The sequence below is a fragment of the Taudactylus pleione genome, unplaced genomic scaffold (genome assembly GCF_031769625.1).
Source record: "Taudactylus pleione unplaced genomic scaffold, aTauple2 ptg000288l, whole genome shotgun sequence".
In the NCBI taxonomy this organism is placed as follows: Eukaryota; Metazoa; Chordata; class Amphibia; order Anura; family Myobatrachidae; genus Taudactylus; species Taudactylus pleione.
The window spans coordinates 1341751-1355761 of NW_028284690.1; the positions used below are offsets into that span (position 1 = coordinate 1341751).

The 14011-nt window shown below is 45.7% G+C and overlaps 1 protein-coding gene across 2 annotated transcripts in view; it reads right to left on the reverse strand.

The window, feature by feature from the left end:
* The window catches only part of MYO19 (myosin XIX), a 182075-nt gene that overhangs the window by 113257 nt on the left and 54807 nt on the right, over window positions 1–14011 (reverse strand). For both annotated transcript variants that reach the window (XM_088482422.1, XM_088482423.1), the window contains one exon: window positions 1870–1946. In XM_088482422.1, the coding sequence (XP_088338548.1) occupies window positions 1870–1946 (77 nt within the window). The remainder of the gene's footprint in view (window positions 1–1869; window positions 1947–14011) is intronic.

Below are 14011 nucleotides of genomic sequence, written 5' to 3' on the forward strand. Positions count from 1 at the left end.
CACAACTTAAACTGAGGTGCCTCTGGCTGGGGGTGGGGTTATAGGGAGAGTGGACCCAAGTGCATCCTGGGAGCTAAAAGCTTTAACTGCGTGGTGCCCGGATTTGGTTCCCAACCTATACCCCAAGGTCAACCCTGTGGACCTCCTATGGACCCTGAAGTAGAAATATATGATTTTTTATTTATTTGTAAGACTTAAATGAAGATCTGACCAGACTTAAGGTCACATTTATGCAGAAAAATCTATAGGGCTCACCAAACTTGCTAGCACCGCTGTATATCTATGAGGGTTGTCCAAAAAGTAATGCCTAAATGCTCATAACTCTGAAATAATCAGCAACATGTATTTGAAACTTTGTGAGTTTGTACTTTTATATGTCTAACTATATATGTAGATTTGTTTAGGTAGTCCTAGAATAACCATGGAATCCAAGATGAAACAAATTTCTGGAAAAAGAAGGCTACAGTGCTACATAAATCCACAGAAGACTGAAAAAAGTGTATGGTGAGCGTACAATTGACTATAGCAATGTCAGAAGGTGGATGAAGCGTTTTCAAGTGGGAGAATTGTCCGTGTGCGACAAACCTAGTGGTGGCAGACCATCAACTGCAGTGACAGCAGAGAACAGACACAAAGTCGATGCCATGATTCAGAAAGACCATTGTGTGACCATCAGATATATCAGTGATGAACTGGAATGTAGCCATGGCACTGTAAAAACACTAATCAATGATTTGGGATATCGTAAAGTGTGTGCTAAATGGGTTCCAAAGCAATTAACCAGGGATCATAAGGCCCAGAAGGTGGAAGTGTGCAATGACCTTTTGACCAACTTTGAAGCCAACCCTGAGACGTTTTTGGAAAATGTCATTACAGGAGATGAGACCTGGGTATTCCTTTATGACCCAGAAACAAAGTCCCAATCAAAGCAATCACAGCGATCCATAAACAAACAAAGTCATGGCCACATTCTTCTGGGATTGCCGAGGTGTTATTCCCATCGATTACTTGGAACAAAACTAATCAATCAACAGTGATCGATACATTATTACACTTAAGAAGCTGAAAGAAGCCATCCGCAAAAAAAGGTCAACAATTCGACTGTCAAATGTCATCTTACACCACAACAATGCCAGACCTCACACTTCGATGGCAACATCTGCGACCATTCCCAAAATGGGGTGCCACACCCACTATACAGTCCTGATTTGGCCCCTTCTGACTTTCATCTGTTTGGCCCTCTCAAATACTGTCTCCATGCTCAACATTTTGAAGACATAGAGGTTCCTGCGTCAAACACCAACCACTGGAATTTTTCCAAAGTGGATTCACAGCTTGGGTTGAGAGGTGGAGAAAATGTTTGAGGGCAGATGGTGAATTTTTTGAGAAGAGTCATTCTGTTACTAAGACTTCAAAGTATTTTACTGCAAATTTTCAAATCTGTATCTATAATAAACTTTGAGTTGTGAGCATTTAGGCATTACTTTTTGAACAAGCCTCGTATATTGAAATGTAACCTTTATAGAAATTATATAATTGCAAGAGTAAGCTCAAAACGTCTTATACTACACTGACACTAATATAAACAGAATTCCAATATACAATCTATATGTAACTATGCTTCTACTATTCAGCATTCCTTAGAAACATTAGTATTTTATAAAGAATCAAACTTTAAAAAAAAAATCTACAATTAACCAAAAGTGCAGTGCACTGTAAAAAACTGCTCGTGTTGTGGACTTGTGCTTTGTGTGATCACAGAGCTCCGCCATGATCAGACCATTACAATTTATTCTATCCAGGATTACACAGAGGTGTCACTTAAATAATAGCAAGATTTAAGTGAAAAGATATTCAGATTACACTAACCTTGAACATGTTATTCTGTGTTGATTGTTCAATACCCAAGTGCAACATGGCATCTTTAGTAACTTTAAAGCAATCCTCTAAAGAAAACAAAACAAAGAACATACATAACACAATTTTCTTATCTAGAGTTTGTTGCACATCTTCCTGAAGCTAGAAGGACTACTCTCGAAGTTTAGCTAGTGTACTCCAGTTTGATAACCAACTAGTGTCGGTATTTCCGGATTTTTAAAGAGATGTACAAAAAAAAAAAAGAACAGTGAACACTGCAAGCAAGTTAAACAGACTATGACTTTCAAATTCTATTTCATATGCAGCAAAACAAGAAGAGATGGCCTATGGTAAAACACAAAATTTTCAAACCCCAAGTGATGCATGAGAGTGGCTTGATCACAGTCTTAAATCAAGAATGCTTGAAGAACGTTGACTTAAAACAGGGGTGGGGAACCTTTTTTCCGTCGAGGGCCATTTTTATACATATAACATTATTTGCGGGCCTGGTACAGAACACGCCCCCTCTTTGTGAGATGTCACAAGGGGCGGAGTCACAATCACCGGTGATTGCAGCAATGCCCAGAGCATCCTGAGGATGCTCCGGGGTGCTGTAAGGGCAGCGTTGTAACCGTCTGAAGCTTCCAGATGGCACTGCTGCATAGATTCTGGCTGCAGGGTGCAATTCTAGACACCCTGCTATCCAGATGAGGCTAGCAGAAAAAAGCTCAGAGGGCCAGACCAAATGACTCCGAGGACCTTACACGGCCCCAGGGCCTGAGGTTCCCCATCCCTGACTTCAAATATTACATTAAGTTCTGTTTATTTGTGATGATTTCTTATTTATCCTAAATGTTTACTCTCATACACCTAGCATCTATACAGTGTAGTCACACCCAAATAGGCTATAATAGGCCTAGTTGGGTTTGGCTCACAAGCCAGCCCTTGTCTGGATGTTACCCTCCGTACCTGAGAGGTGAGTGCATGTAACTGCAATGTAAAGGTGTGCTGGGCATACTGTATGTATATGCTAGTATAGGACTTATAGAGAATAGGGGTCCCTTGACAACGGGCTGCAAGCCTAAATGTTTTGATCAAAGTATGAACAAAATCTCCATTCTATTATTTGCTAGATACATCAGATTTGCAGTACAGTGCATCCGGAAAGTATTCACAGGGCTACACTTTTTCCACATTTTGTTATGTTACAGCCTTATTCCAAAATTTAATAAATTAATTTTTGTCCTCAAAATTCTACACACAATACCCCATAATGACAACGTGTAAAACGTTTTTTTGAGATTTTTTCTAATTTAGTTTTAAAAAAAAAAAAACCTAAGAAATCACATGTACAGTAGTGGCTAAAATTGTGGAAACCTTTTGGAAAATAGGCTTTAATTGCGTATAACTGCATTATTTTTTAAATATCTTTTTATTATATCCAAAATTCAGTACAAATTACATACATACAAAAACTGTTACAACAAATGTATACCTTGCATTATAAAGAACATACCGTGTTTCCCCGATAATAAGACACTGTCTTATTTATTTTTTTGGTCAAAAAAACTCTATAGGGCTTATTTTCGGGGTAGGGCTTATTTTAATTAACATTGACAGCATCATGCCCTCAGTCCTGCTTTTATCCCCATCATGGCCTCAGTCCTGCTTTTATCCCCATCATGGCCTCAGTCCTGCTTTACAATTCTTTACTTACCTTTATTTTTCTTTATTTTTATTTTTTGTTAGGGCTTATTTTCGGGGTAGGGCTTATTTTGGACCGTTTTTCAAAAGTAAGGGTAGGGCTTATTTTCGGGGTAGCTCTTATTATCGGGGAAACACGGTACATATGCAATAAAGTACATACATTTTATGAAATATTGAGTATCTGAATTTTGTCTTTTTTACTTTTTATGGGGAAAAGGAATAATTTAAGTAATAATAAAAATAAAATAAAATAAGTAAAGCAAATAAAGGTAAAGAAATAAAAATAAGAAGAAAATAAAATAAATGAAGATGAATCGTCTTACAATCCTATTTACATATAGTAATATATATTCTGTTAGCTATTCCTCAATGACAATAAGTCCTACAAAGCAGGGCCGCAACTAGGGGGGGGCTAGATGTGCACGTGCACCGGGTGCCGGAATGCAGGGGGTGAAAAAGGGCTGACTCAGCCCCTGCACACTTGTAGTGCGCGGTGCTTTGGGGACTGCAGACTTGGGGCCTGATTCAGACCCACTCGCGAGCGACTGTCCGCTCGCAAGTGGGTCGATGTTCTGCACTGAGCATGCGCACGACGGAGGGAGCTCCGTCGTGCACATGCGCCAGACGCGACGAGCGAAGGAAAGTCCTTCGCTCGTTGTGTCTGATCAAAGGGGGCGTGCTGTCGATGTTGATTGACAGCACGCCCCCTTTGGTAGGCGTGCCTCCCTGACGGGGGCGTTCCCACGGGAACGCCTCCCGTCAGAAGCCGGCCCACTGACATCACTAGTGATGTCAGTGGGAGTGATTTTGGCTCTGATAGAGCCAAAATCACTCAGGAGCTTGCGGTTGAAAACCTCAACCGCAGGCTCCGGCTCGCAGTTTCGATGGTCGCGATGGTCACGACCATCGCGGCCATCAAAATGCACGCTCGTATAGGCTGTGAGTGGTGACCGACAGCTATACGAGCGTCCAGGAGGACGCTCCATTTTTATGGAGGGCGGCCCTCATTCAGAGCGTGCGCTCTGCTCAGAGCGTACGGCTCTGAATGAGGGCCTTCATGCGGACTAGCTGTCCACATGGGCTCTGCTGAAAACGGCCTTCCAAAAATGGCCACTGCCAAGGAGGAGACAGATGCTAGAGGTCCTACTGGACACCTAATGTCTGTTAGGCCAGCGCAGCTGCCGGGAGAAGATGCAGAAAGCTGCATCTTCTCCCGTCAAACCCGCTGGCAACAAGCATGGAACCCCTTGTAATGAGCATAAAACCTGTGATAACAAGCATGGAACCCCTGGTGACAACGAGCAGGTAATTTTAAAGTACTTAGAAGCCTTACTGTGGGGCATAAAATGGTGTCATGGGCAAATATGTAAGTGGCACTTTGCTAATAGGCATTAAAGTGTGTGGCATAATGAGTAATGGCCATTATGGTGTGTGGAATAATGTAAGTCACTATACCAGGGACGTTTGACTAGTGCACTGCCTTATGGAGGAGCAAGGACAAAATCCAGGTACGGGAAGGGAGGGGGCACAAATTACTACCTTGCACCGGGTGACAGATATCCTAGTTTCGGCCCTGTACAAAGTGATATCATTATATACCGATCCCAGCTATCAAATTATTTGTCACATCAGAGACCAAGTGGTATTGTCAAAAACTTTCATAATATTATCGGATGTAGTAATGGGTAAAAAGCCTAAGTATATTTCCCATTTCAAGATAAAGGTCTTGACTCCCCTTTCAATATCAAAAAGAGCAGCACGTCTATCGAAATATATTACACTCAACAATTCAAATTTCAACATTTCTAAAGACGGGACTCCCCTTGATAGCCAATACTGTAATATCAATTTTTTTGCTAGGGTTATAATGGTCGTTGATAATGGCAACAATGTATTTTGAATGAGATTTGGAGCCCAGGAGGAAAAATCTGCTAATAAGAATGCTTCCCAAGAAAAAGGAAGGTTGCTCTTCGTAATCTGTTGGACAAAATTATGAACTTTATACCAAAATTTCTTGACCTTAGAGCATTGCCATATATTATGAATAAAGGTACTAGAAGATGAGGGGCATTTTGGACAAGCAAATTTAGGGTCTGAGTTGGTAATTCTGCTCCATTGTGCTTGGGAAAGATAGGCTCTATTAAGAAATTTTATATGAATTTCTTGGAGTTTAGCTGATTTTAGGATCGATGGGAGTTGTTTCATGGTTCTGTTGGAAAATATAAAATCAGGAAAATCCTGTGACCAAGCGGACCATACTTTATACCATAACTTATTGGTATCTTTTATCAACAAGCCATTATACAGATAGCACAGTTTAAATTTTTGAGTAGAAGCTAGCGTGAATATTGAATATATAGGGGTTAGTGAGTCATGATGTAAGAGCAAGTCATACGAGCCAAAATCTACTTTACTTTGGATGTAATGCCTGACCTGTAAATACATATAAAAATGTGAATTGGGAATATTGTACAGGTCCCTAAGCTGTTGAAAAGAGTAAAAATTGCCCCCAGGATCAAACATATTCCGAATGGCTGCCAATCCCTTTCGTTTCCACAACATAACTGCATTATTTTTAAAGAAAATCACATGAAGGTGTATATCACTGGAAAGATAATTTTATACACAATATAATGCAGTTCACCGCAATGAATTATCTTTATTACATAAAAAGTTATAGCTAAATAAATATAGGGAGCACATTTGTTGCTACTAGAATTGATAGTAAAACATCTTATTTAGTTGTTTGATTATAACTAAGTTGGTTGCTGTTTTTTATGTGGTTTTTTTTATTTAATTTCTTCCAGTAAGCTGTGTAATTTATATACAGTAGATGACAAGCAAAGTAAAAAAAGTTGACTATTTTACGTGAAGAAGGTAACCAAAGGAGGCATTTCGAAACTGTGGAATAAATGTCAACAGACTCAGTCGATTCAGAACAAAACTAGTAAAGGTAGGAAAAGATCCACAACACCATGCTGTGATAGAAGAGTGAAAAAACTGTGCTTGAGTGAGAAATGAAAATCATCTGAGGCAATTCAAAATGATTTACGTGAATGTGGTGTAAACATCAGTGCCAGGACTGTTCGACGCAGACTTCAATAGTTTAGATTAAATGCCAGAATTCCAAGGAAAAAGATGTTTTTATCTGTCAGACAAAGACAGAAAAGATTAGAATGAGCTAAGAAGCACATTAATTGGTCAGAAGAACAATGGAACAGTGTAATCTGGAGTGACAAAACCAGAATATCCATATTTGGTAGTGATGGAATGAAATACAGTATTTCATTCATTCATTCATTCACGTAAATCATTTTGAATTGCCTCAGACAATTTTCTTTTGTCACTCAAGCGCAGTTTTTTCATTCTTCTATCACAGCATGGTGTTGTGGATCTTTTCCTACCTTTACTAGTTTTGTTTTGAATCTACTGAGTCTGTTGACACTTATTCCACAGTTTTGAAATGCCTCCTTTGGTTACCCTCTTAACGTAAAATAGTAAACTTTTTTAAATTTGTTTGTCATCCTAAATAAGTTACACAGCTTACTTCAAGAAATGAATGTAAAAAAACACATAAAAAACAATGACCAACTTAGTGATAATCAAACAACTAATGTTTTACTATCAATTCTAGTAGCAACAAATGTGCTCCCTATATTTACTTAGCTATAACTTTTTATGCAATAAAGATAATTTGTTGCAGTGAATGACATTATATTGTATATAGAATTATATTTCCATAGATATACACCTTCATAGGATTTTCTTTAAAAATAATGCAGTTATATTGAATTAAACCCTAAAAGCACACATTTTCCAAAAGGTTTCCACAATTTTGGCAACTACTGTACATAAGTATTCATAGCCTTTGCTCAACACTTTATTGATGCTCCTTTGGCAGCAATTACAGCCTCAAGTCTTTTTGAATATGATGCCACAAGCTTCTTCCATTTACGGATGATGGAGGCCACTGTGATCATTGGGACCTTCAAATCAGCAGATATTTTTCTGTACCCTTCCCCAGATTTGTGCCTGGAGAAAACAAGAGATATGGTAAGAACTTACCTTTGTTATCTCTGTTTCTACGAAGTCCATAGGGTCCACAGGGTTGACCTTGGGGTACAGCTGGATCTGGATCCACTGGCACCACGCAGTTAAAGCTTTCACTGCTCCCAGGATGCACTTGGGTCCGTCCTCCTCTATACCCCGCCCCCGAGCCACAGGCACCTCAGTTGGTAAGCAGCTAAGGCCAGAGGAGGAGACTAAACAGAGAGAAGGAAGACTGGAACACACAAGAAACCATACTCACAGAAATGGGAGACGGAAAACCGATGACCAGCCACACAGCCCATCAGAAGCCAGGTGCGTCAGGGCGGGCGCCCTGTGGACCCTATGGACTTCGTAGAAACAGAGATAACAAAGGCAAGTTCTTACCATATCTTTTGTTTTCTACTTCAGGGTCCATAGGGGGTCCACAAGGTTGACCTTGGGGATGTCCCAAAGCAGTTCAACTAAGGGCGGGGACGCTCCTGAGCAGGAAGGAGAATCCTGCGCCCAAAGGATGCATCCTGAGAGGCAAAGGTGTCAAACGCATAAAACCTCAAAAATGTCTGAATGGAAGACCAAGTGGCTGCCTTGCACAGCTGAACAGCGGAGGCACCACGTCTAGCAGCCCAAGAAGGACACACAGACCGAGTGGAATGAGCCTTAACAGAGGCCGGAACAGGTAAACGTTCCTGTATATAAGCCTCCCTAATAACAGAACAAAGCAAACGGGCTAACATTTGTTTGTTGGCAGGCCAACCCCTCTTATGAAAACCAAAGAGGACAAACAAGGAATCGGACTTTCTTACAGAAGCAGTCCGATCAACATAAACTCTAAGAGCACGGACAACGTCCAACGAAGCCTCACCAGCGGTAAGATCAGGAGATTGAAAAGCTGGTACCACAAGTTCCTGATTGATGTGGAACTTAGTGACTACTTTAGGCAAAAACTCAGGACGAGTACGCAGCACTGCCCTGTCCTGGTGAAAAATTAGGAAGGGGGAACTACAGGAAAGTGCCCCCAACTCGGATACCCTCCTGGCTGAAGCAATAGCCAGGAGAAACACAGTTTTCAGTGTTAACCACTTGAGGTCAACAGACTCAAGAGGCTCAAAGGGAGGTCCCTGCAGGACCCAAAGAACCACCGCCAAGTCCCATGGAGCCACTGGAGGCACAAAGGGAGGCTGAATCCTAAGCACACCTTGGAAAAAGGTGTGAACATCAGGCAGGGTAGCGATCTGTCGTTGGAACCAAACAGACAGAGCCGATACGAGAATCTTCAGGGAAGCAAGACGTAAGCCCAGGTCAAGACCTGACTGTAGAAATGCCAAAATCCTAGAAACCCTGAACACCTGAGGATCAAAGTTTCTGGACTCACACCACTGAAAGTAAGTGTGCCACACTCTGTGGTAAATCCGTGCAGAGGCCGGCTTGCGTGCCCTCAGCATGGTACCGATGACAGAGGTTGAAAAACCCCGGGACCTTAAGACGGCTGTCTCAAGAGCCACGCCGTAAAAGACAGCCGACCCAGATCCGGGTAAAGGCAGGGCCCCTGAGACAGCAGGTCCCGACGCTGAGGCAGAAGGAACGGAACGTCTACAGACAAGCTTCTGAGATCGGAGTACCAAGGACGTCTGGGCCACGCTGGAGCCACCAGCAGAAACGAGCCCCCGTCCTGTTTGATTTTTCTGAGTACCCGAGGTAGCAGGGAGATCGGAGGGAACAGGTACGCTAGGTGAAACGTCCATTTCACCGACAGTGCGTCCACTAGGCTTGCGCCTGCATCTCTTGTCCTTGAGCCGTACACGGGCAAATTGAAGTTGTGACGGGAGGCCATCAGGTCCAACTCCGGCAGTCCCCATTTGTCCACGAGAAGTTGAAACACCGCTGGGTGAAGCGATCATTCCCCAGGATGCACGTCGTGATGGCTGAGGAAGTCTGCCTCCCAGTTGAGGACTCCCGGAATGAAGACTGCCGAGATTGCCGGAAGGTGGCACTCCGCCCAAGCCAGGATCTGAGACACCTCCGACATCGCAGCTCGACTGCGAGTCCCTCCCTGGTGATTTATGTACACTACCGTGGTAGCGTTGTCCTAATTGCACCTGAACTGCTCTTCCGTGAAGAACGGTGCCCGACGACAGTAGAGCACGGAACACCGCCCGCAGCTCTAGAACGTTTATGGGAAGGGCGGCTTCCTCCGCCGACCAATGGCCCTGAAGAGACAACGAGCCGGTCACTGCCCCCCAACCCCGGAGACTGGCATCTGTCGTAAGCAGAACCCAGTCCGGGATCCAAAAGGGGCGACCCTGGACGAGATGAGCTGACTGAAGCCACCACGCCAGCGACCAGCGCACTTCCGGGGACAAAACCAGCATCTGGGATCGGATCCGGTGAGGTAACCCGTTCCACTCCGATAGAATCTGCCCCTGCAGGGGCCTGGAATGGAACTGGGCAAATTCCACTATGTCGAATGCCGACACCATGGACCCCAGGACTCTCATTGCTGAATGGACCGACACTCTGCCACTGCTCAAGCAACTGTGTATCCTCAGTTGTAGGGAGGACACCTTTTCTGGAGTCAAGAAAATCCTTTGTCGACAAGAATCCAGAAGTGCTCCCAGATGAACCATCCGTTGTGATGGGATCAGAGAGGACTTCTTCCAATTTATCAACCACCCGTGTGCCTGAAGACAAGCAATGGTCAGGTGGAGATGTCGAAGAAGCACCTTCGGGGAGCTTGCCAGCAGCAGAAGATCGTCCAGGTACGGCAACAGCCGTATACCCTGACCCCGAAGCTGGGCAGCCATAACTGCCATCACCTTGGTGAACACCCTCGGAGCCGTGGAAAGGCCGAAAGGCAAAGCCCGAAACTGGTAGTGATGGTTCAGGATAGCAAACCTCAGATACCGCTGATGTGCCGGTGCTATGGGCACATGGAGATAGGCGTCCTGGATATCGAGGGAGACCATGTAATCCCCGGGTTCCATCGCCAAAATGATGGAACGTAACGCTTCCATCCTGAACTTGGGAACTCTGAGGTATTTGTTCAAATTCAGGACAGGGCGATGAGAACCATTGGGTTTCTGCACCAGGAACAGAGTAGAATATTACCCCGTCCCGCGCTGAGACTGCGGAACGGGAACAATGACCCCTGCTTGTAGCAAGGATTCTATAGCTACCTGAATCTGGACAGCTTTGGTCTTGTCCAGAGAAGGACTCGTACAGAAAAACTGGCGGGGCGGCCTGAACCGAAAAGACAGGGCATACCCCTGAGAGACTACTTCTCGAACCCAGGCATCCGTGGTGGTATTGTGCCAACACTGGGCGAATTGGAGAAGTTGGCCTCCCACTCTGGGGTCCCCCAGAGAGAGGCCCGTCCCATCAGGCAGCAGGTTTATCCTCCTGCTTGGAAGAAGGGCGCCGAGCACTCCATGTCTGCTTCTTGGGCTTGGGTGCGGCCTTGGACGCCGAATGTCTCGGGAAGGACTGACCCTTGGCCTTACCCTGAACCCGAAAGGACCGAAAGGCAGAGCTCCTCACTTTAGCCGGCGCAGAGGCCGAAGGGAGGAAAGCCGACTTAGACTTAGCCAAAGTATCCACTATTTTGTCCAAATCCGGACCAAATAGTAACTCTCCATTAAAAGGCAAGGCCTCCAGACCCTTTTTAGAGTCTGCATCAGCCCTCCAGGACCTCAGCCACAGGGATCGCCGAGCAGACACCGCTGCAGCCGACACCCTAGAAGTGAGCAGGCTGGCATCCAAAGACGCTTCCCCGATATAGGAAGCTGCATCCCACATCTGTCCCACTAACGCTCTCTGGATATCCGAAGCATCGTCAGCAAAGGTATCCTCCAAGGCATTGGCCCAGGCCTCAATGGCTTTAGCCACCCAGGAGATAGCCATGGACGGGCGAGCCACCGCCCCGGAAATAGAGTAAACAGACTTTAAACAAGTCTCCACCTTCCTGTCTGTGGGATCCTTCAAAGAGGAGATAGACGGCAATGGTAGCGTCGCGCTTTTGATCAAGCGGGTGACGTGGGAATCCACCGCTGGCGGAGTCTCCCATTTCCTGCAATGAGCTTCAGGAAAAGGATAATTGGACGCCAACCTCTTCTGTGGATGGAACCTCTTACTGGGTAATTGCCAGGCCACCGCCATATAATCCGTTAATTGATCAGACAGGGGAAACACATTCGAAGTTACCTTGGCTTTTTTAAAATTAGGAAACTTCGACCTAGGAGCCGGCGCATCATCCTCTACATGTAGGATGGCCCGCACCGCCCTAACTAAGGCTGGAACATTAATGGAGGACTTAGCTTCCACCTCCTGCCCCATGGCATCAGAGTCAGAGTCCTCATGGATTTCTCCATCATCTGAGGACACTTCCGAGTCCGACAACTGCGCAGCTAGTGAACTCACAACAGGACGTTTGGACGCCCTTGGTGGCACATCACTTTGCAACATCGACTGAAACGCCGAAGATGAAGCCACCAGACTCTGTACAGAGCTGGAGAGAACATCCACCCAAGGTGGAGGAGCCGTCGGAGCAAAACTCTGCAAAGGCACCACAGACTGTCGCGTCACTGGAGGAGACTGCACATACACAGGCAGTCCCGAATAAGGACCCACAGTCTGGGCCCCGGGGGGAGACTGCAATATTTGCGGAATACCCGGGGAATGAGGGATGGTGGGCTGGGGTAACGTCCTAGAAGGGACCGATAACCGGTCTGCAATAGACGCCAGCACCTGTGAAAACATCGCCCAAGGAGGGTCCTGTGACAAGGGGGTTGGAGGGGCCCGGTACCAGCTGGCACCGCCCGCACAGACCATCCTGAGATAAGTCCTCCCCATCAACTCCAGCAGCACAGCGTCTGCAGGAAAATAGCACAGGAGCCAAAGAGCGCTCAGTCTCCTCATCCGACATGATACAGTAAATACACAAAAAATACGTATCACCAGAGGAAATACGGTCTTAACACCCTCGCACTCACCAGTATGCGACACAACAGCCCATATATGGTACTGTGTAGCACACAACAGTATGTGACTGACCCCACAAATACGTGATTTATATAACTGAGGGTATCAGAAAACGCCCTTCCCCCACACACCTGCCGGGCCGTAGGAGAAGGAAAGGGATAGGTATAAGCTGACAGTAATGGAGAATAAGTCACAGACAGGCAGCACTAGCAATAGTCACATACAATGCAGAAATGTTAGTACTCACTGCACCTTCCGCTACAATCAACCGCCCAGATTCAGTGTCTGGGAGGGCTATAGCGCTGTGTACACTGTCCTTTAGCAGGGGAGAGGTACACTTGATACCGCCTGGGAGTCTGCGATGCCTGCCAGAGAAGATGGCCGCCGGAGACCTCAGAGGAGGAGTGGCCGAGAGATAAGAGCGGCTCAGACTGGTAGTTGAAAGGCGCGCTGAGCTGAGGGGAGGAGCCGCTAGACAGGGAAGGCTGCCTCCCCTGGCTAGCAATTAACCCCCGGGTTGCCAGTCCCGCTTCCAGCCTGTTACCCTGGTGGTCTAGCGGACACGCGGGGTATTCCTCTACTTAGAGGGGGAACCCGCCGCCACTGCTAGCGCCTCCGGTCTGTCCCCAGAGACCGGAGGCTCCTGACTGCATTGAAGTATCTGCGGGCCGCCGCACGCGGCGACCCGCGGCTTACCTGATCCCGGTCATGTCCGGCAGCAGTCACAGGGAGTCCCCAGAGCCCGGCTAGTACAGACTCTGGGGTCCCGCCGCGATCCCCAGATCTGTACTGGCGTCGCGGCGCCAGCGGGGAGAAGGAGCGGCAGCCTGGACATCCTAAAGGACAGTCTGATGTTGCCGCTCTAATAGTGTAAAAAAAGAAGAAAAAAATACAAAATTTTCTCTTTAAAATAAAGCTTAGGGGCTGCACCCGCAGCCCCACTGCGACAGTGTGACCCGACTCCGGCCGGGCACCAACTAAAACTGAGGTGCCTGTGGCTCGGGGGCGGGGTATAGAGGACGGACCCAAGTGCATCCTGGGAGCAGTGAAAGCTTTAACTGCGTGGTGCCCGTGGATCCAGATCCAGCTATACCCCAAGGTCAACCCTGTGGACCCCCTATGGACCCTGAAGTAGAAAAGGTGAATACACAGACAGACTAGCAGTCATCTATCTACCACATTTATTATTATTTTGTTTGTATTGTTTTTCTGTACCCTTGCCCAGATTTGTGCCTGGAGAAAAGGGGAATACACAGACAGACTAGCAGTCATCTATCACAATTATTATTATTTTTATTGTATTCTTTTTTTAGTGTCCATACTGCTTTTGTCACTGCTGCATATTGCTTTCTATTTCAATATTTAATAATTTTACAGAGGTGAATGGCCTTATCATTTATTCTCCCCAAACGTAATTTTGGGG